Genomic DNA, 22,625 nt, shown 5'->3' with positions numbered 1-22,625 from the left:
AAGTTATGAGCATTGAGTGAGGCAGAAGAGTCTGACAACTCTATCCGGCCCTCCATCAACCATCCTCCAGTTCTGGAGCCTTCATTCCCATCCCTGCCCCCACCCAACTCTGCTGCTGAATTAACATGGGAAGAATCTTCCCTTTAAAATGAAACCACTTCCCCAATCCGATGGGTTTTCTGAATCAAGAACTTCCTTTTTCCCTCTTTCTCCTCTGACTACCTCAGGCCAAAGCCTCTCACCGCTCATTTTAATCTCCTCAAACAAAGATTCCTAAAATGCTGCTGGGATGGAAATGCATTTGTGCATTTGCATTTAAAAGTAGGCAATGAGCCCCTGTAGGCTCATTAAAACATGCACAGAGTTTTCTGTACTGCCACAAGCTTGTGATACATGACAAGGAGGGGAAGGAGGAGTCACAGGGAAACCCGCCCCCCCCAAAGCTGCTGCAGTCGCATTTGCTGCCTCCAAGTTGTTTCAGTTCTGTGAAGCATCTGAACAAACCAAATACAAGGAGGAACACCAGTTGTGTTGCAAATATATCGTGCTCTTCAGGATGGACCTTTGTCCTGCTGGTAAGCCTCAACTATTGTGTGTCTTTTTGGGGTGAGGGCTCTGTGCTCAGTTTGATGGAGAAGAGCACACCATGAAATCCCAGCAGCCAGAGTGGGTGCTGTGGCTGGAGGAATGACATGCTGGAAGACCCCTGGTGGTACAGTTAAATGCTTATCAGTTTTCAGCATTAGGCATGGGCTTCTTTTTACTTGCTCTCCTTTCCCATCGGGAGAAATTTCCCCACAGGTTTGAATGGCCTTTGTGCTGAGAATGTTCCTGCTCTGATTCCTTTGGCCAGCGGTGCTGGGCCGAGCTGGGAACTGACTCCTCGGTGTCAGTGGCATATGTGACACCTGGGGTGGTGACCATTGTAGGCTTTGGCTGCTCTCACTGAACTCTGGCAAGCTCCTTGCTGGTGTTTCCCTACAGATGCCAGGAGCTGGCTTGCCTTGGTGGAGCCTCTCGTGCAGTTGGGCATCCCAGTGTAACACCCGTGCAAGACTTTTGGTGCTGGGGCCTCCCTTGCTTATGGCCATGTTCGAGGTAGACAACTGTATTGGGGTTCTGGAAGCTCCAGGGGATCTACAGGTGGGCCTGCCTGGTCCTGAAATAATCTCAGTGGGCAGATGTGAATGAGGGAAAATGAACCACATCTGAGGAACTGAGAGAGATCTTAGGTTTTATTTCCTGCCTTGGAAGGTGGTGGGTAAAGTGGTTGGGATTCAGCAAGGAAAGGCATGCACCAGACTGAACATTTCCAGCTTCTAGCTGAGGAAGCTCTGAGTGTGTCAGAGAGGGAGAGCTGAGTGGGAACAGGCTGAACAAAGGAGGAAAAAGGATCACCTTGTACTATCTCTTCTCATTCAGACCCTGTCCCCTCAGGCTTTTGTGTATAGGACATGGAGAGTGAAAGCAAAAAGCAGTGCCAGTTTCAACAACTGTTGTGCACTTTTTAGCTCGGAGGTGTGTAGGCAAGGAAAGGGCATGCTCAAGCTGCATACCAACCTTGCTTGCCAGGGAAATTGGTGGTACCTGTAGGAGCTGAGTTCTTGTCAGCATCTGACTGGTACTGAATGTTGGTGAAAATGGGTCTCCTGATCACCCAGCCCTCACTGTCTGAAAGCAACTGTGGGCAAAGGTTCTGCAGGACAAACTGGGCAGGAGGAGGGATAACTGATATTTTGCTATTTATTTTGGACTGTGCCTTCAATAGAAACTGGGGGTCTCCTAACTGAAGGTCTGACACAGTCATTCACTCAAGTTACGTGTTACTGTATTAATTATGTCTTGAAAGTGACACGTTCAAGCAAGTGTACTTTCAAGACAGTATACACACTGCAATATCACAAGGAGATCCTATTCAGGCACTGTGGGGCTTTGCTCAGTTCTGGGTAGAGGCAGAGCCTGGAGACAGGCAATGCCTGGAGAGATGTGATGGCTCTGACTGATGGTTTTGCTCAATCCCATCCTGTCTTTCCACAGCTGGGTCAGAAAGTGGGTTTGTTTGATGCTGAACTCCCTTGGAACCCAAGGCTGCCACCAGAAACATTTTCCAGTGAGCTTTAGAGTACTGAATGCATTTGGAATTGCTCAGTTGTGGCATGATTGTCCTGAAGGTCAGAGGTGCCTGTACACCTTTCTCTGGGGCCACTCCTACCTGGAGACATGATGGTCCTGCTAAGTGCACATCTGTTCAATGCTTTGGGGAGGCTCCTCTCACTGCAGTGTGTGTCCTCTTCCAGCTTCCTTCAGAACCCTCTCAGGACTGTCTGAGTGAGGCCACAGAGCAGGTGTGCCAAGCCCTTGAGCTGGATGTGTGGCACAAAGGAGAGCAGACTGGTGCTGTGGTGTCCCGTGCTGGATGTGTGGTCAAAAGTCATGGAAAGCTATCCTGAAGAATGGGTGTAAGTTGTCACATGAGATAAGGGGACCAGTAGACAACATAAATTCTTCTTCCCAGCTTCCCTCCTGTAGCTGGAATGTGCAAATTAAATCTATTGGGATTTATATTGAATTTGCTCTCACACGATCTGGCAGAGAACTGTGGAGTGCTGCAGGAGGGAGATGTACATGGCTGGAGGGAATTGAGGAGTGGAAGGCTTTGTCATCTCTCTGCTACTAGACTGGTACCTATCTGTGGAGGTGGTGGTCTGTACTGGAGATTACACAGCCGCCATGTCAAAAAAAAAAAAAAGGAATTTCAGGTGAAATTTTTCTACCAGGGAGGTTCCTTCAAGCAGAAGCTGCCTATTGGGCTGCTCTGCTTTTGTGCTGCCGTGGGTGGAGGTGCCCAAACCCTTTAGCAGCGATACTCAAAGCCCTCCATTGCCTTGCAAATGAGCCTGATGAACCTTTGCTGTCTTACCACAAGTGTGTAACATGGGTCTGCAGCAGTGGCACAGATACAATCATTCTTCTTAACCTCCCGCTGCTGCTTCTGCAGTTCATCCTTCCAGCCCTCCTGGGTGGTCATTTCCCACTTACCTCTGTGCTTCAAAAGCCATCTGCCTATTCCTATAATTTTCCATGGAACTGAAAGCCACTGAACACCTGGGTGGTTGAGCACAACCCTTTGCAGTGGGAAATGAAACCAGCAAACACAGAACTCTCTGCTCGCCACACAAGTACCCAGATGTTTGGGCAACTCTGAGTTGTCCTCTGAGCAGGGAGGCTGAAGGCATAAACCAAACAACTGGAATTGAAGTTTGTCCTTAGTGACAGCACTGAAAATACAACCCCGGTCAGTTTGTGAAGAACTGGCAGGTCTTTCTATGTGGGTCTGCCCTGACAGTGGGAAAACAACCTCGGGGCAGGTGTAAGACCCACAAATGTGATGCTGATGCACTTTCCTTTCAACATTTGCTCTCTGAAAATAAATTCCAACCAATGACCTAATGTTCTCTCTGGAGAGGATACTAACCATTTTTTGTGTGTCTGAACTGGAAAACTTTGGTGTTGGCTGGGCTGAGAGCATCCTTCTGAAACCTGCGCATGTTTTTGTGGTGTGTTCTTCATCAGGGTGAAATTTCCCCCTGTGCAGAGAACCCTGACCAGGGCTATGCTTCACCTGTGTGCTGACCTAGTCCTAGAGGGAAGTAGAACTGAGGTGGTACTGAGGACTTCAACAAGGCATGGACCATTTTCTAAGGCAACCAAGGACTTAAGCTGTATAGGAAACCTGACAAAGACTGTCTCTGCAGCTCAGTCTAAATTGCCCTAAAAGTTTGATCCATCAATTTTTTCCAAACTCTGTCACCCTTTCCCACCTTTTTACCCCTTTATTCCTTCCCCTTCTCTGTGACTCCTCCTTTTTCTCCCCTGCCCTCCCTCCCCAACACAGTCCTTCCCACACTTTTCTCATTCTGACAAACTCGGCAGGTGGGAGTTGGGGTTTCCAGATGTTCAGGAGGGAGGGGGCCTGTGTTAATTACAGCCTTGTTGGGGGTCGTGTGGGTGAGATGGCATCCCCGGGGAGACTCTTTGCGATGCTTTAGTAGACACAGAACAACTGAAGCAAAGCAACCAGCCACACCACAGAGTTTGCTGATGGGGTGGGGAAGGCAAGGTTCCTCAGGGTTGTCCTCCTATGGTGCTTTTGTGGAAAGAAACACAGAGCAAAAGGTCTTTGTTGTAATTTGTCAAGGAGTCACCCCAGTGATTCCACAATTACAAGCCCTGACAGGTATGAGAGAGATACAGATGGAGAGATGGAGATGCCAGCCTGATCTCCTGCAGACACCACAACTGCAGGATACAGAAATTAAGCTGAAGAGCCTGGGCACTGCTCAGAGGCCCAGGGCTGACATTTAAAGGGAAGTCAGCAACCTACCAGCCAAGTACCAGAGCTACTGCATGGTTTTGGTTGGTTTTCTTTGTGGTTTCTTCTCATTTGTTTGTTTTTTGTTTGCTAACCTTCCTGCCTGCTTTGGTTTTCCCCTCACCTACAGGTTTGGCCGTTGCAAGCTTTTGGATGCCTTTTTCCTTCCCTCTTGACTGGCTTCATCAATCAGACAGCTTCTTGTTGCTCTTCACAAGGGCTGCTTGCAGGGCTGGGAGGGCACGTGGGTCCTTCCCAGCCTGGATTCATGCTGGCTTCTTGTCCTGTGCTTTACCCCCACAGACTCAGCAGCCTCTCCCCAGGGAATGCGATGCTTGAAACCATCAGGAAGAGTGGCAGGAAAGAGGCCGAAGCTGAGAAAAATAACAGGAACATACTTAGCACATGGAAACCCAACCAGTCAGAAGGATATGGGAGAGATTAGGATTGGGGAAGGAGAGTCTTTCTGAGCTGTTGTGGCCATGACAGGAAAGAAGCATACTAAGATGATTGCTCTTGTCGCTTTTCCTTCTGTCTGTCGTGGCTGCTTCCTTCCCTTTTTTTCTTCCACTCACATTTATAGCAGTTGTTTTGCATGTGAGATCCACACTAAGAGAATTTCCAGTGCAACTGGTGCTAGTTCCCCTTTTTCTGGGATGACTGGAGGCCCAGGGGATTTTGTTTTATGAAACAGTGGAGCAGGGCATCCAGTGACTTGTCCTGGCTTCCTGGGGACGCTTTATCTTGCTGTGTTTAGTGCAGCAAGGACCCTGTCTGCAAGTTCACCAGTGATCTCCAGTGCTCTCAGCCTTCTGCAAGCTCTGCTTTTTTCCTGGGGCCTCATGTTCTGCTTTGTCTCCCCTCTAGGGCTACAGCTCTTCCTTGCAGAAGAGGCTGTGGTTCACCTGCATTATATTTAGCAGCAGTACTGTCACCCCATTTTTTAGGTCTTTTGTGAATCATATTGTGGTTGCCTTGGTTTTGCTGCTATTTGTTTGAATTCCTGTACATTACAAGGAAGCCTATTCATATTTCTACATTTTCTATTCACAGAACAACTGTTTACAGAACAGCAGCCACTTAAAGACATTCCTTTTTCAGCAAGGCTTTCATCACCTAGATCCAACTTGGAAAACCTTGATTTTCTCTCTTAAGCCATTTCTGACTCCAGCTATGGCAGATCAACTCATGAAGCCAGTGGTTTCTTGGGAGGTTTGGATGTAGATGAAGTTTTTAGGTCGTAGACTTTCAGTACCTAAAGATGACTGACATAACCACCACCAGAGAGCATTTAGTGAGACCTCTTCACTGTGCTCAGGGCGAGCAGAATTGGCTGAATAGGCAGTGGGTGCCTGCAGGGTCAGCTGAGAGGGCTGTGCAGAGCCTCTGGCTGCAAGGAGGGGGGTATGGTCTGTGTGCACACTCTGGGCTGAGAACCATTGGCAAGGCAAAGGTGAGGTGCAGAGGTTGCAATAGCAGGGAGCGCAGAAATCAGAGTTGCTGTGGAATGACCTTAGGAGAAGGTAAGTGCTGAGAGGTTGGGGCAGCTTTTTCCATGATATGTTGGCCTCAGTAGAGTTTTCACAGGAATCTTTTTTCTTTCAGAGTCAACTGGCTTGACTGAGGCTGAAGAGGCTGAAATAGAGACAATCAGGAAGCACAAGCAGGAGCTTTTGGATGACATTAAGGTAAGGACCATCCTGTCCCTTGTGCCTGCCTAGCCTTCTGAAATCTATCTTCACCAAGGAGCGTCTTTGCATAGCAGTCCAGGCCATGCAGAAGTGCTCTTGCAAAAGAGACATTTTCTCAGTCATGATCCAGCTTCAGTTTTAAACTTCAGGCTGCCCTGGCCTGTTTGCCACCAGGGTACATCCAGCCTGTGGTACTCTCTGCTGCATGAATCATCAGCTGCCCCAGTGGGATGTTTGAGCAATATTGAGCTGGGATTGTAAATGTAGGAGTAAAGAAATGTCTTCACTAAGTAATACTGGCAGGCATCTGGCTCAGCGTTTATGATTCTTTTTAATTACTGATTACCAGCTAATGGCATATCAGTCCCAGTTACCTGCAGCATCCCCCTGTGTTTATCAGACTTTTGTTTGCTTTGTGGACCTCTAGCAAGTCCTCCATGAAGGATCCTGTCTCCAAAGAGGTCTCATGGCAGGACCTTCCACGCAAGTGTCTGTGGCTGGGACTTGTTTTCCTTCTTTTTTTTTAAGCAGACTCAACCATTTCTCCAGCAGCTCCTAAAATGTCTGGAAGTAACAGATTCAAAGTCAGTCACTAAGACTGCATCACAGCCCTGCATGGTTCTGTGCCCTTTCCATTCCGTTCTGCCTCCACCATGAAATGCGGTTTCCCATTTGAGAGAGCTTATAGCACTGAATCATTGGACTTGGACTGATTTTTTTCCACAACATGAAGCTGTCCAGATGCCTAGGGAATAGCTGCAATATTTCCTGGAATGCAGTAAAGGATTAAGCCAAACTATGTGTTACTTCTTAGGCTTCCAGACCTCCTCTCTCTGCTGAAAACCAGAATGGTCTCTTATCCCCCCTCTGCAGAACAGAATGTGAATGTACGTGCCTGGGATTTGCTTGTGTATGTTTGCTTCTCTTCAGTTTTCACAACAGGCAATGGGCACTATAAGAGCAGGATACTTGAACAGGAATGCTACATTTTTTTTCCCCACTATGGACAGAGAAAGGTTGCTAGACTGCACAAGCCCATGCTTTAAAACCCAAAGCCATAAAGCAATGGAATACGCAATGGCCAGTGGAACAGAGTGAGTTTGGATGAAAAGAGTGCCACAGAACAAGAGACATTTTCCCCAGGGGATCTTTTTTTTTCAGAATGTATCTATGAGTACCCTTATGAACAAAGACTTGGGGACATATCTGGAGCAAGGGGAGGGGGGGAAGAGAAAAGAGGACGGGTCTTGGCTTGCCAGTAACGCTGCAAAAAGAGAGCAGTGAATAAAATAACAAAATTGATAATAATTTGAAAGTAACGAGCTGAGATCATGGTTCTGTTACATTTGTGAAACACCTAAAACTTAGTAAGGAACACTCACAGCTCTGGGGACCAATGAAGCAAAACAGAAGGTGGCCAGAGCAAAACCGAAACCCTGAAGTTCTTTTAATTTATGGAATATTGCAGAAATTCAGTTTCTCTATCTGATTATGTGCTCCATCCACATCCTCATTCCTTGATGAGAAAGGATCTCTAGTAAAATAACTTATCTTCCCTTGCCTGTTCTGGCTGGTATGGGGAAGAATTTGGGTGATTCCTAGAAGAGAGCTGTTGTGCACTTTGGCTTTGAGGTAGAACAGAACTGCAGGATGGAAACAAGGAGATATAGACACTTTCATTTCCATGGTAACACAGAATATCCAGTCAAGGCAGCCATGTTCTGTCATGGGCCTAAAGGAAAGTAAATTCCACAACTGATTTTTTAAAATCTGACAGTAATTACTTTACCTTTATTCCTTCTCTCTTTTTTCTCCACTGAACAGAGTTGTCTGCTCAATGGTATTTAAATGACAGGCACATTAAAAATTCTGTGTTTCACAATACAGCCACTTTAGGTTCATATTGCTCTCACAGTTACCAGTTCCACTTCTCCTTTCCTAGATGTGTAGCAAGGCTATGCAAAATAAAAGTTCAAAAGGAATGGGCACAATGGAAGGATTCTTGCATCTGACATTCTTTGAGGAACTGGAATTGACAGTGGGGCAAGTTCTCTGACACTTGCCACATTGATTAAGTTTGATTTTTCCAGTCTTGATTGGCAATAGGCATGAGAACATCCTTCTGTCTCTCTTTCCATCTGGAATCCAGCAGGGTCATTCCAGAGCAGTGCCCATTTCATAGGCATCTTTGGCTGGTCATGACCACCTGTCCTTTTCCTGTGACCAAGGGAAGAAGTTAGACATGCTCTCATGCTTCCTTCGGCTATGTCTGCTGTGTTCCCCTCCATTGCCTTCATCTCTCTGATATTGCTTTTGCAGAAGCTGAAGGAGCAGATTGATGAGATGGTTGCAGAGATTGAGCGTTTCCAACGTGAAGAGGAGAAGCAAGTGGCAGACAGTAATCCTGGAGAGCAGATCAGGTGAGTGGAATGAGTATTCCTTTGCTTACAAAGTTTCTCTTTATAAGTTGAAAAAACAAAAACACTGATGGGATTTGGTTCTCAACAACCAAAATGGAAATGGGCAGGAAATAAATGGGCATGGAAATAAATGAGGCCCTTCTCTTCTCAGATTTCTCATTATTCCTGGATAGTCAGACAACTGTCCATGTGATATCTCACCTTGTGAGTGAAATGACATGGTCCTTTATTCTAAGTTTGACTTTTCCTTCTTTTTTGTGTTTACAGCAAGCAGTCAGAGAGGGATAAAATTCTGTCCCTGGGCCGGAAGAAATTCAACATGGATCCTGAAAAGGTAGGATTTGTTCATTTCACCTGTGAGGGTAAAGCTGGGAGGAAGAGCCTCTGCTGGCTGCTGTTCCAGTTGCAGCCATGGATGTCCAAGGAACTGTGGCAGGGGACTGTGGGGATGGGTTCCCACCTCACTGAGGCTCCTGTTAGGAGCAGCCTGCACCCTGCCCCTGACTGAGGTCTTCTGATATGATCAAGCTGTGTTGCCTCCCCCACCATGGGCTTAGAGGCCACACCATGCAATTCAGCCCAAACCTAAGACAAGTAAAGGGAGGATGCTGTGACGCTGCCAGCATGCCATGAGAGCTGGACTTCCTTCAGCACAGCCCTTCTGACTGTCAGAGGCTAGGAGCTTGCTATAATGTGATAAAGGAGGATGAACTAAGAAGGTGAGAAGTTTTGAGAGTGTGTCAGGTTCCTTGGCTCATTCAGAACAGGAGAGGAGAGAATGCCTCTGTCATTTTGGAAACAGTTTTGGTTGAACTGTGGAGTTAACATAGCTTTTCCACTTTCTGGAGCTCTGACCACTGGTATAGCTCCATAGCCTTCAGCCCTCTGCAGAAAACTCTAAAACTATCATGATTAAGTAGAGAAGATGTAAGAAAGTACCCTCTTCCTTCCTTCTCATTAGTGCAGCATATTTTGAGCTTTTCGAGAAAACCACAAGCTGTGATCAAATGATAGGTGATCATCAGCTCACCACCACAGCCAACATCTTGGGTGGCTGCTGCTCTGTGTGACAGCTGTCCATGCCTCCTCTGTGCCCTGCTGAGAGCGCCAAGGTGCCTTCCGCAGTGTGCACAGCCCAGCTGGAGTGCTTGCCAGTCCCCTGGAGGTCCTTTTGCCAGTGGAGTTGTCTCAGAGCAGCGATGTCCGCACTTAGAGCGTGTGTGAGAGTTGGTTTTATTTTGCCTCTCTGCCTGACCTTGGTTTGCAGCCCCTGAGGCATCTCTCTCTGCCATGCTGTGCAGGAGTGCCCAAACTAACTCTAACCCCAAACCAGTTTAGCTTTATGAGTTCAATGCCAATCAGACTGGTCAAAATGTTACATGCTCTGTGTCTGTATAATGCAGATCCCTGATTATTGCCTCCCTCTTGCTACATGCCATAGCATGGGAGGTGCTGCAATGCAAGGAAATTTCTTTGCCCCTCCTTTCTAAGGTTACACTCCATCCATGCAATGCTGATACTTATAAATTAGTTCCTCTCTCCAAGATCCCATGGAAAGTTCCTGAGGCTGGAGGAGGTAAGCATTAGGAATCCAGTTGATAAACAGCTTTGGGGAGAAACATTTTCTTCTGGAAAATGGGGCCCCATCATCACTGTCACCAACATCTTTTCATAAAAATCCTTTCTTGAGGATTTTCCCTTCTGGGAAGCTGAGGCCCCAGAAAAAGAATGTAAACAATGGTTATCTGCTGCTGTGGAATGCAAGAGGTGCACCTGTGATTGGCCCATGTTGGATGTGTATAGTTAGTGGCCAACCAAGGACCAAGCTCTCTCTGGGACAGAGTCGGAGAGAGCTCCTTTGTGATTCATTCTTTTCTATTCTTAGCTTAGCTAGCTTCCTGAGAACTTTTCCTTCTATTCTTTTTAGTATAGTCATAATGTAATATGTATCATAAAATAATAAATCAAGCCTTCTGAACATGAGGTCAACATTCTTGCCTCTCTCTCACCCTGAAGACCCTTGTGACCACTGTCACAATTGGTGAACCCCGAGTGATTGAGGAGGACAAAACCATCAATTGGTGACCCCTCGTCTGAAGAGCAAATTACTTGGAGAGACCCCCAGAGGAGCAAGTGCTGCACTGGGTAAACCCCGAATGTGTGGCATTGATGGTTGCTTCACAAGTGACCACAGAAGTTGATTCTAGCCAGGAACTGAAGAACTCAAAATCCTGATTTGGACAGAGTTCACAGCAAGGCTGACCACAAAGAGAACCTTCTGAAAAGCCTCCGGGAAGATGTTCGGAAAGCGCACCAGCACCATGGAGCTGGCCAGAGCATGCTGGACTCTTGATTTCAAAAGGTACTGTTGGCTTTTCTCTTCCTGAAAATGCGGCCCTTCGTAGTTTGTGGCTGCTGATATGGAGGACTTCCCCAGAGAGGAGGAGGTTCCTTTCTCCCCTTCAGAGGAGAAACCTATTGCCCTCTGGCAAAAATGGGATGAAGAGGACGGAATTCTCCTGTTGGAGACAGATTTCTATGAGTTTTTTCAATGGGCAAAGCTCTTTGGGTTTTTCACGGATGTGCTGTATGCACTTGATGTGTTCGTATGGGAGTGCATGGACTCCATTTTCCAATTCATTTTGGACCGTGGGTTTGGATACCTCTGAGCCGAAGTATTTTTTACTGTGTCTTGGGAGCATGCTCAGATGGAGCGGTCTTTCTCCCCCCCTTCTCTCTCTCTCTGCGGGGAGTGAAGAGTGGGCGGCGCCACCCCGGCCTGCGCCGCGAGCACCGCCCCGGCCTGCGCCGCCAGCACCGCCCTGGTCAGCGCCGCCAGCACCGCCCGAACCCGCCCCACGGCCGCCTCCCTGGGCGGTCCCGCCCGTGGCTCCACCGGCTTCCCCGCCTGCGCCTGAGGGCTCAGAAACACCGCTCCCTGCGGCTGGGCCGCTGTTGCTGGGCGACGACAACGCGGCTGCTGCTTCCGGCTCAGTGGGGATGCATTCTCTCCGGCCTCGCCGCCTCCGCAGTCGATCCCGGAGCCGGCAGAAGACGCTGCCGACCCCGTGTCGTGCCCGCCAGCCTCTCCCGCAGAGGCAGAGCAGCCTGCGGTCCCGCCGCTCCCGGCAGCAGCTGCCGTGGCGGCTCCTGCACCCAGCGCGATTTCCCCCCCGAGTTTTTCGGGTTGTCCCGGGGCTGCCCCTGCGGGGGGAGCTGGGACAGGAGAAGAGGGCGTCGGTCTCTCCTTATGTGGAGCAGGCATGGCCCGACAGCTGGGGGCGGGGGCAGCCCGTCTGCCGACGTTCGAAATCAGCATTCTCGGCGGATTGGGGGGTGGTTGGTCAGTTGCTTCCCCTTGAGGGGTGCGAATCTCTCTGGCGCCCCTCGTGCGCCCCAGCAGCGAGGGGCAGGTGGGTCCCGAGAGTTCTGCCTTTGGTCCCCAGCCCAGAGGGGTTGGTGCCGTGAGGCAGATGGGAGACACACCTGTTGCATTTGCATTGCAGAGCCAGAGGGCACAGCGGGAAGCGATCATGGCTTGTTTGCTGTGGGGAACAAATATTCCTAGACCTGAGATGAGGGTTCTTGGGACGGCTTCTGTTCCCCTGCTGCTGGCATGCCGTGGTGATTTTGGGGAAAAGAAGCGTCTCACCATCCGTTCTGCCATTGTACTGGCAGCAGGGTGCAGGCCTGTGGCAAGGCAGAGACTGCCTCGTGGGTTGGGCCTGGGCTGTTGGGCTCAGGTCCCTGGACCAGGGCCACCTCCTGGCCTCCTGATGGGTTTGGGGGTTTTCCTTCCCTCTTCTGGTCCTGGCCCGCGTTTTTGTGGGCCAGATCTGGGGTTCCTGATCCCTCTCCGTGGGCCAGGGCCCCCCAGGGCCTTTCTCTGGCTCCGCTCTGCTGCTTTTTCCGATTAAAAAAAAAAAATTAAATTAAAAGAGTTGAAATGGCTGGCAGCAGCTCTGAAACACTGAAGGGCCAAAAATTAGCTTCAGCCCAAAGCTGTTCAATAAAGGGCTGTGGCAAGAAATCCCAGAAGTTGTCTCAAATTGTTTGAAATTGTTTGTGACTGTCAATGGACTTTTGATAACTATTGATGGACTTTTCTGCAGCAAGCCTGTTTCAGGACCAAAAAGGAGTTTCAGATATGGCAAAGAGGAACATCTTCAGTCCATGGACTTTTTCTGAAACTCAGCTGCTTGAACTTGAACTTTCTTTACATTGTTTTGCATTTTCTTATATTGTAATATTGTTTTGGTGATTTGATAGAATTGTATGTTCTACAGGTGAAGAAATTCCCTGTTCATTCCACACCAGCACTTGATTGAGATTTGGATTGGCAACAGATAACCTGTCAAGTTTGTTCTTTCCTCTGCATGTGCACAGCAGAGAAAATTACAAACATTTTTCTTTTTAATTTAATAAAATTAAAAGGGAGAAATGTCACCGACATCTTTTCATAAAAATCCTTTCTTTAGGATTTTCCCTTCTGGGAAGCTGAGGCCCCAGACAAAGAATGTAAACAATGGTTATCTGCTGCTGTGGAATGCAAGAGGTGCACCTGTGATTGGCCCATGTTGGATGTGTATAGTTAGTGGCCAACCAAGGACCAAGCTCTCTCTGGGACAGAGTCGGAGAGAGCTCCTTTGTGATTCATTCTTTTCTATTCTTAGCTTAGCTAGCTTCCTGAGAACTTTTCCTTCTATTCTTTTTAGTATAGTCATAATTAATATATATCATAAAATAATAAATCAAGCCTTCTGAACATGAGGTCAACATTCTCGCCTCTCTCTCACCCTGAAGACCCTTGTGACAACTGTGACACATCACTGCAATGCTTTTCAAAATTAAATTGATCTTACTGAAAATCTCTCTGGGGAAAAAGAAAGGAAAATAGAGTGGAAAAAAATCTCACAAAATTTTTGATTTCTTTGTTTAAAACTGCTTTTTCTTCGGGGCCTTTTAAAAATAGTTTCATATATATTGCAAAAGAAAGTGAAATGATTCTCTTGAAGTAGAACATGCTGATGGATCTAAAACAATTTTCATTCTTTTATTGTATATTGCAAGGAGAATTGCAGTGTGGTCTGGAGAACTGCAACATTGTGAGATATTGTCAAGAATCTTTTGAAAAAAGCCTCAGCTTTTTCTCTGCCTTTAAAAGTCATGAAATTCTGTCTAAAATAGGATATTGACTCTTTGTACAACCCAACTCACAACCTCTATATTCCTTAAAAAGCAAATTCCATCCTTATTGTCTAGGAGGGATGGAGCTGAAAAGATTGCAGACTTCTCTGTTCTGTGGCATAGAAGAAAAATCTAGGAAAAAATTGTCTCAAGTTGTTTCAAGCCCATATTTTTGTCTGAGTACATTTTTTTTTATTATGCCTTCTTTAAAATAAACAGTTTTTCTTTTAAGTTAAGTTAATTTAGGGGGAAAAAGACATTTAGGAACAGAACAGGAAGACATTTTGATTGAAAACATTGAAATTTATTATTTTGACTTTTCCTTTTTGGACTTTAAATCTACATTGCCCTATTTTGTTTGAGTTTCCATCCCAGTGAAACATTTAGCCAAATCTAGGGATGAAATGAAAATGGGACTGACAACCCATAGTGGATGAAGAGGGATTGAATGAAGATGAGAACGTGGCTGTGGTCTCCCATGAAGGGAGTGGGGAGTAAGAGAGGAGCAAGTACACTAAAGCTAAGGAAGGTATCAGTGGTATCAGCTGGTATCAGTGTTGGGATCCTGTTTTCTCAATAGATCACAGAGCTGCTTTACTTCCCAGTCTTGCTTCTCCTTCCCAGGGGATCCAGTACCTGATAGAGCACCAGGTGTTGTCTTCAGACCTTCAGGAGATTGCCAGATTCCTCCACAAGGGTGAAGGCCTGAACAAGACAGCCATTGGGGATTACCTGGGTGGGAGGTGAGCAACCCAGGATGAGGAGATCTCTTGGAGTCCCTGTCCTGCCCGGACCCTCTGAGCTACCATTTTGGATGACCTGTGGCAGACCTCTTCCAGGGGCCAAGACTGAGCATATCTCCAACCACAGTGGGCTGGGTGGGCAGGACACCCCTGGGAGGGCCTTTGGAATGTGACTAAGGCTGGCTGTATGGGCTACCTTTTCTCCTGCCTGTAATGGGATCAGTCATCCCAGAATGAAGTGTGCACCTTGGCTTCTTCTTGGTCAGAGGGGAAGTGAGACTGGGATGGAGCCAGGTGCATGCTGTCACACCAAGGGACATCCAGGCAGAGCAGGCTCAAAGCTCTCTTCTGACCTTTTCCCTCTCTGCTCTCCCAGGGACCCCACAAACATTCAGATCCTGCAGGCCTTTGTGGCATGTCACCAATTTGCCAACCTCAACCTGGTGCAGGCGCTGAGGTGAGTGAGCGTGCAGGGGACAGTGCTGGAACCTGCTCAGCCACTGGCCCTCACTACACAGGAAGGTCAGGAAGTCCTCTTGGGCTGAAGTGGGAGCTTCCCAAGGCCCTGCTGTGTGTGCTGGCTCCAGGGCTGTTACTCTGTGAGGCATCAACAGTTTCTCAGGGGGGTGGGAAGCACTTCAATTGCCCCTTGATTTGGTTGCCCATGTGCAGAAGAGTGGGTCACTGTGGTTTCAGTGTCTGGGGGATGAAAAAGGTTATTTTTGGCAGCAGGAAACGTCTGTCCTCAGTGCCCATTACATCAATAACAGTGACTCTGCTTTAGGGCACTTGTTTTATTAAGGCTGCCTCCTGGCAAGATTCTTTCTCCTGAGGCCTCTGCTGCCTTGCAGGGCTCTCATTAGGGGAGCAGAGCCGTGATTTCTGGAAGCCTTAGTTCTCCTTCCTGCATTCAGGATGTTGGAGGGTGATGTATCCAGGCAATTTCCAGAGAGGAGCAGAGCTCCTGCTCCATGGCCTGTGTTGTCTCCCCAGTGTGATGGGGTGACTTCTCTTATCTTTGTGGTGTGGCACGGGTTGAGGAGAGGCACCCCTGTCCCTTGGACCCCATCTGACTGGTGCTGTGACACTCTGCTCCTGACAGACAGTTCCTCTGGAGCTTCCGGCTGCCTGGGGAGGCGCAGAAGATTGACAGGATGATGGAGGCCTTTGCCAACTGGTACTGCAAGTGCAACCCAGGAGTGTTCCAGTCCACAGGTAGTTAAGGGAGGAAGGCCTGTACAGCAGAGCTAGGCTGTTTGCCAGGGAGAGGAGCCTTCCTTTTCCATTCACAAAGCACAGGCAGCATCGCTAGGAAGTGTTTCCCCTTAAGCTAAAGGAGGCAGCTCAGTTATTGTGAAGATTTTCAATAAACTGAGCATCTTCAGGCCTCCTTTTGCTACTGTGCTCCAGGCCCTCCTGATGGGCACCAGACTGGAGAAGGGCTCCCAGCCTCACATGAGGTGTTACCTCATCCCAGCAGGGATAGCACGGACAGATGCAGGTCTGCAGAAACTTTCCTGCTGGCAGAGCTGTTATTAGACTGCATCTGCCCAACATGCCCCATTATCCTAAGGGTATGGCATCACCTCCCTCATAGGAAATCAACTGTGTCCCTCTTTCTCCTAGCAGAGGGAATCCTTCTTCTCCTACAAATGAGAGGATGACTCTCTTCTTCAGTGATTAAAATCCAAGCCACCTGTGGTGTGGATTGATCCGCCCTCTAAGACAAGTGCCACCCATGCTGATTTTCTTTCTCATTGCTAGATACCTGTTATGTACTCTCCTTCTCTATCATCATGCTTAACACCAGCCTGCACAACCCCAATGTGAAAGACAAACCCCACTTTGAAAGGTTTGTGTCCATCAACAGAGGCATTGACAATGGAGGGGACCTGCCAGAAGAGCTTCTAAAGGTAAGAGGAATTCCCATTCTCTCATCCCCTTTGCTTCTCATCCACTGAGAAGCAAAGGTGCAGAGACAGGAAATGCATCCATTAGCAAAGCTACAGCTGGCATTTTCCTGAAGGCTCAGCAGGCATGGGTCCTGCCCTGTGAGGCAAGGTAGAGGTGGGCAGCCTGCTTAGATGTGTCTGCCTTCACCCAAGGAGCCTGGCCCAAAAAACTTATGTCAAAGGGGCTGCCTACATCCCACACCTGGGCTTTGCTGAGCAGCATCCCCTCAGCACAGAGGCTTTAGAGCTTTCTCCAGAGTGTTATTTCTTTCAGGCAATTTAGGGGAGGTGCAGGAACCTGTAGTCTCTTTTTTCCCCCTTGGCTTGGGATTTGTGTAGTAAATGATGGCAGATACAATGATGTGAACAACATTTCAGTATCCTTTGAGAGCAGTACCTGCCTCCCTGTCACTGCTGTATGAATGTCACCCTTTGTGCCCCGCAGTGCCAAAGCTTTGGTTCTGTGAAATGTGCCTCCTTGTGGCCATGTAGGTCTACGTGCTGCTCTCCCGGCAGCATTTGGCACCACCAGCCCAGGTTCTAAATGGGGCTGCACCTCTGCCGTGCTGAGTCCCATCCTAGTGCCTTAATATTACCCACAGCAGCACTTGTGACATGCTGGGTTTGCTCACTGCAGCCTGTCTTGCTATGGGAGCACCATTTCATGGCTGTGGTTCTCCAAACTGAGACTCTTTTTAAGGCACAAGATGCAGAAAAGAGCTGGTGATCCCCCTGGAGACCCTGTGAGGTGCAGACTGGGGACTGTTTTACCCCCAGTGCTCATCATGTGCTCTCCTGCCCTTCACCCAGCTTGCCTTGTAAAAACAGAGTGGTGGATAGATGGACCTAGGATAGTTGTGTACAAGCTTTATCTGAAATCAACCTTTCTCTGTCTGTCCTTCCCCACCAATGCTCTGGGGCAGAATCTGTTTGAGAGCATAAAGAACGAGCCGTTCTCCATACCAGAGGATGATGGCAACGACCTCACCCACACTTTCTTCAACCCTAACCGTGAAGGCTGGCTGGTGAAACTAGGTAAGGGAGGGGCCCCCCTAGCTCCTCTGGCTCCCCGTTTGCCTGCCTCCCACCACAAATCTGCCCCAGGAACCTACCGTCATCTCTGCTGTCCTTCCCTCCCGTCTGCTGCGGCGGGCTGAGGCTGACACCTGCTGTTGAAACCAGCTGCCTGCTCCCTCGTCCCAGCTCCTGCAGGCTCTGTCTGCTCAGAAAGGGACTCAAAAACATAGCCCTCCCCATTCCCTGACCCAGCAGAGCAAAATTGGCTCTGTGTGTGAGTGTCTATCACACAGCATCATGTCAGTGGTGCCATGGTGTCTCTTTGGGAGACAGCTACAGGGAGAGCTGGGAGGTTGTGACTGTGTGCATGTCAGGAGCTTGGGGGAAGGACAGAAAAATGTGTGACTAATGGCTCCTGAACCTCACTGCCTTTAGGAGGACGTGTGAAAACCTGGAAACGCCGCTGGTTCATTCTGACTGATAACTGCCTCTATTACTTTGAATATACCACGGTAAGGGCTTAACTCATGGCTGGGTGGTTTTGAGCCTCTGAGGGGCCAGGGAGGAGCAGAGGCAAGTCTCCCCCTTTTACCCTGTGCTCCCAGACTGATCTCACACCTCCACTCTCTCCTGTGCTGTTTCCTCACCTCCCATGTGAGGAGGAGAGAGGCTGGACACTGCGGCTGTGGTCTCCTCTTGACTAAACTCCCTCTTGTGTCAATGGAAGGGGTCTCCTGCGGCAGTATTCTGCCCTTGTCACCTCCACAAAGGCCCACACAGGGGAAATCAGAGAGGTTCTGAACAATAAATTTGGGGAGTATGTTGGGTGTTAATTCATGTTTCCTTGCCTTCAGGACAAAGAGCCTCGGGGCATCATCCCCTTGGAGAATCTATCAGTCCGGAAGGTGGATGATCCCAAAAAGCCAGTAAGTGTCCATTGGCTGGCACTCTGCCAACACAGGCTATCAGATGGTTGGGGGGAAGAGAAGATGCACACAGATTACTCCTACCCTACACAAATTGCACGTGTTCTACTTGCTTCTCAGAGGGAAGGTGCTGTTGCAAACTGCCTTGTTTGCCCCATCGAGACACGGCTGTGTTTTTAATTTATGTTTTTGGTGTGAGTAGAGAGCTGTCCTTTGGCTGACTGTATTGTATGTTTTCATGTGTGTATGTGTGTGTAGGGGGGCAGAGATGAATGCACACAGCTGACTCCCTACTTATTTTGCACCAGGAGACGTGGGTTTAATTTCTCTCCTCGGGATTCTCCATAATGAGTTACAGCACATGTAGACCAAACAGAACTGTTGGTGTTAGGGAACTTGCCCAGGAAGTGACTCATTTCTTCTGTGTTTCTTTTGTGGATACCCACTTTTCAATGTGTCATGGCTCTGGGAAAAGTGCCTTCTATCTGTGTGGTGGCAGGCAGAAAAGAGGATGCTGCATCTACTTAGGAGGGGGAGGGATTTTCATTAGTGGAGTGGAGTGACAGATCCTAGAAGGTGTGTTTTGATAAGTGTTGATGCTCCATCTCTCTATAAAGCCTGGTTTTAGTGTCCAGTTGCTCAGAGGAGGGGTGTGCCTACCTAAGAAGGAAGGTCATGTAACTCATAGGGAAATTTTTGGAGTGAGGGAAGATAGGGTCATTTGCATTTTGGAGACTCCTGTCTGTTGAAAGCTCTCTTGGCCTGTTACCCATGGTTGAAGGCAGCAGCCTTCTTTGTCCCCTGTCTAATCCTAATGCTCCACTTTGTTTCCTTTTGGTCAGAACTGCTTTGAACTCTTCATTCCCAACTGCAAAGGGCAGAAGATCAAAGCCTGCAAAACAGATGGGGATAGGAAGGTGGTTGAAGGCAAGCATCAGTCCTACAAGATCTCAGCAGCCACTCCAGCAGAGCGTGATGAGTGGATTGAAGCAATACGGTGAGGAGAGCTTGAGGCTTGAGTTGCTTTTTTTGGTCATCAAGTGGTCTCAAAGTTTATTTGGTTATCTTTTATCAGAGCTTGAAAAGGGGGGTGGAAAGAAATGTTTGCAGTATAACAACTATGGTATTCCTTGACTTTAAAGAGTTTTGAAGTCCCTTCTGGAAAATCTCTAGCCACAGCTAAATTCTCTGCTGTAAGTCTGCAGATATCTAGTCCTACATTTTGATAAGTGGTGTCTCTGTGCAAGTTCAGTTAGTTTGTCTGTGCTGCTCTCCATCATTAAATCTCTTACTTTTGCTCCTATTTCTTCTAATTTCCAGGACCAACATCTCACAGGATCCTTTCTATGATCTGGTCTCTGCCCGTAAGAAAAAGATTGCCAGCAAAAACTGAACCATGACCTGGTCACGGCATCAGAAAGGTGGAGGTTATTGGACAGCTTCCCTCTCACACTGGGCTCTTCCAGTGAGGAAATTTGGGAGCTTTAGTTCCATCTGCCTCCCACCTGGCAGGCAGATGACTGACAGGACAGCTTGCCCTCTGCCTCTTCCCCTTCCAAACTGAAGGCAGAGGCACAGGGTGCGATCCACTGAGGACTCAGAACTGTGGGCAGGGGGTTGCCCATGTCCGAACATAAAGGCTCAACAGCAATTGGCCTTTGGGTTCTCCCATGTAGGCCCAGACATGTGGGACAGGATCTGAGAGGAAAAAGGAATGTCTGCAGAGTGTCTCCAGCCCTGCCTGTTGTCACACCAGGCCAGGGTATTTTTCTCTGAGGAACCATGGAGCTGAGCATCTCCCAGTCAGTTGCAGAGCAGAAAGGCCCCAATGGTTTCTCTTCCATGAACAGATGTGTAGTGGTTGTGGGGTGGAGGCCACAATATTTAGAAACTTGCTGTGAAACCAGATGTCAAAGTAAGATCAGAAGCCCTCAGTTCAGAAGAAATCCCTCTCTCCCTTCCTACATCCTGTAGTGAGGGCTGTAATCCTGGGAAGTCCCTCAGTCCCACAGTAACTGTGCCATAAATGTTAAAAAGTTAGAGATAATTGAATCCCTATCCAACATAAGGGCTAACTGAGCAGAGAGATGCTGTGGGACCAGGAAAGCAGCTCTGGGTGTTTTGTTTTTCTTTTTTGAGACTCAGGGATCACCACAGATTTCCTTAGGGAAGAAATCCAAACTCTAGCTCTCCTCCTGGCTGATGGCTCCCTGACAAAGGCTGGTTCCTTGAGCAGCTCAGAGGCCTGGGTTTTGTATCTGAAAGTTTTGCAGTCAGATGGCATGAAAAAATGGAGGTACATACACCTACCTCCCCACCAGCACACACACAGAGGCATTCATTCCCATCTTCATACAATGGTATCATCTGGAGCCTGGGGTTTTGTCTCTTGTGTAAAGAGAGAAATAAAAAGAGGTTAAAACAAGCCCAAAACTCAGGGTAACGTGGTCATTTTCATGATAAAGTCAGAGGATGTGAGATAAGAGTGTCACGTTCCAGCAGAGCAGCCTGAGCACTGCTGCAGTCTCTTGGCTTTTTCCTTCCTGCAGAGGGCTGTATCTACCAGGCAATCTGCAGCAAGGCCAGCACAGCCCCATTATTCATTCCAGCTCTTTTTGCCCAAGCCTCAGGAATGCTGAATTAATTTCAAGAGGCAGGGAGCGTATCTCAGAGCTGAAGCACGCGCTCACCCTGGAGAAGGAGCGTGAAGGTTTTCTTCTGCTCATGCCTGCAAATGTCTCCTGCACTGAATCTCTTTGTTGCTGATGTGATGCAGAGTGAGTGTGCTGCCCACTGCTCTGGAGCACACATGTTTGCACACACACATTCACTCCTGCTTTGGGTTCAGTGCAGAGGCAGGCTCATGTCCAGAGGTGGAAGGGAAGGCAGAATATGGCCCCTTAGCTTGGCAACATCTCCCATATATGTAAGAGAAGTACAAATATGCATTTGGTTGGTGAGAGATGCCCCAGAGCCCAGGACTGGAGTGAGAAATGTCTGTTCTAGTGCTTCTCAGGCTTATACTCTGTGTGACAAAAGCCATAAAAATTTAGTCTGGAGTCTCCATTCTACCCATAGCTATCTGGTGTTTGGTGTGGGAATCCAGGCTAAGCCCTTCCTACAGTTTACTTGGATCATTCCTCTGGCAGCAGGGTCTATCCAAGCTCTTCCCCATTCCTCCTCATCCCCAGCCCTTCTAATTCTCTTCTGGCTGCATATGTCCTTTCTCTTCCCTGCTTCCCCTAGATACCCACACTGCAGAGAAAAATTACTCCCAGGGGTTACAGAGTGGGAAGTACAACTTGAGAGAGGCAAAACAATGCACAGAGACAGGCAATTGTGTAACTTCCATCTGTCAAGCTAACCACAAGAGTCAGGAAGGGTTGGACCATGTTTTGTTTCTCCTAGAAACTGAGGCAGGGAGACAGGCAGTGAATTTGGGTTTCCATTGCCTTTCCTTGACTCCAGTGGAGAAAATGCATTTCTAAACTTGCTGTGTGATGCCCTGATCTCCTCAGTGCCATGAACACAATGGCATGTGGTGTTGCCCACCAGAAAGGCAGCATGTGCTCTCTCTGAGTGTGGCCTGACCTCATCCCTGCTGAGTACTCATGTGCCTGGTGTTGGCCTGGGTGTCCAGGGACAGGTCTCTCAAACTGAGCCCCCACTCATGTCTGTGTGCTTTGACAGACTCTCTTGGAGCCCTTAGGCATTTATGGGAGGAATGACTTGTGCAGCTCAAATGGCATCACCAGGGCGCGTGCTGCTGACCACCCTCACACATTCTGTGTGCTGAGGGCAGCTGCAGCAGCTCACACAGGCGCACACACCCAGAGCCCCTCAGGTGCTCAGTCTGACAGATTGCTATCTGCATGGTGGAGGTATTTCTCTTCCACATAGCCACCATGTGTGGCTCACACAGGCATACATGCAGAAGACTGACACTTATTCCCTGCCTGCCTAAGGATTCCTGCACACACCCAGCCATTCTTTTTCATAATAAATGTCCATCTATTTTCATAAAAGGGCTGGGAGGAGAATAGTGCAGATGTGTGGAATAAGCCACATTGCTGCATCTTGCCTCTTTCCCACTCCTTCCTGTCCTCCTATCCCCTGTTTATCAGCTCCTTTTTGGAAGGTTAATACATTTTTAAAATAGCATTCTAGAAATTGTTTGCACTGACGGAGATGGAGCAGCTGTGAGGAGAGCCAGCAGCCTCCTGCAGTAGAGCTTAGGCAGAGAAAACCTCTGTGAGGTGGAGGGGTAGGACAGCGTACAATTGGAGGCACATGGGACTGAATTATGGAGTGAGAGTG

The 22,625-nt window shown here is 48.3% G+C and overlaps 1 protein-coding gene across 1 annotated transcript; it reads left to right on the top strand.

The window, feature by feature from the left end:
- Window positions 1–483: 483 nt before the first annotated feature.
- Window positions 484–20,736, top strand: CYTH4 (cytohesin 4). The gene is made up of 13 exons (XM_064732206.1): window positions 484–575; window positions 5,978–6,060; window positions 8,383–8,483; window positions 8,751–8,817; window positions 14,295–14,413; window positions 14,790–14,870; window positions 15,516–15,628; window positions 16,178–16,326; window positions 17,289–17,400; window positions 17,818–17,894; window positions 18,237–18,308; window positions 19,151–19,305; window positions 19,629–20,736. The coding sequence occupies exons 1-13, from the start codon at window positions 557–559 to the stop codon at window positions 19,699–19,701; spliced, it is 1,221 nt and encodes a 406-aa protein (XP_064588276.1). The 5' UTR covers window positions 484–556; the 3' UTR covers window positions 19,702–20,736.
- The last annotated feature ends 1,889 nt before the right edge of the window (window positions 20,737–22,625 follow it).

The sequence above is a fragment of the Zonotrichia leucophrys genome, chromosome 1A, assembly GCF_028769735.1.
Source record: "Zonotrichia leucophrys gambelii isolate GWCS_2022_RI chromosome 1A, RI_Zleu_2.0, whole genome shotgun sequence".
Classification (NCBI taxonomy): domain Eukaryota; kingdom Metazoa; phylum Chordata; class Aves; order Passeriformes; family Passerellidae; genus Zonotrichia; species Zonotrichia leucophrys.
This window is presented reverse-complemented; position numbering and strand designations above follow the sequence as displayed.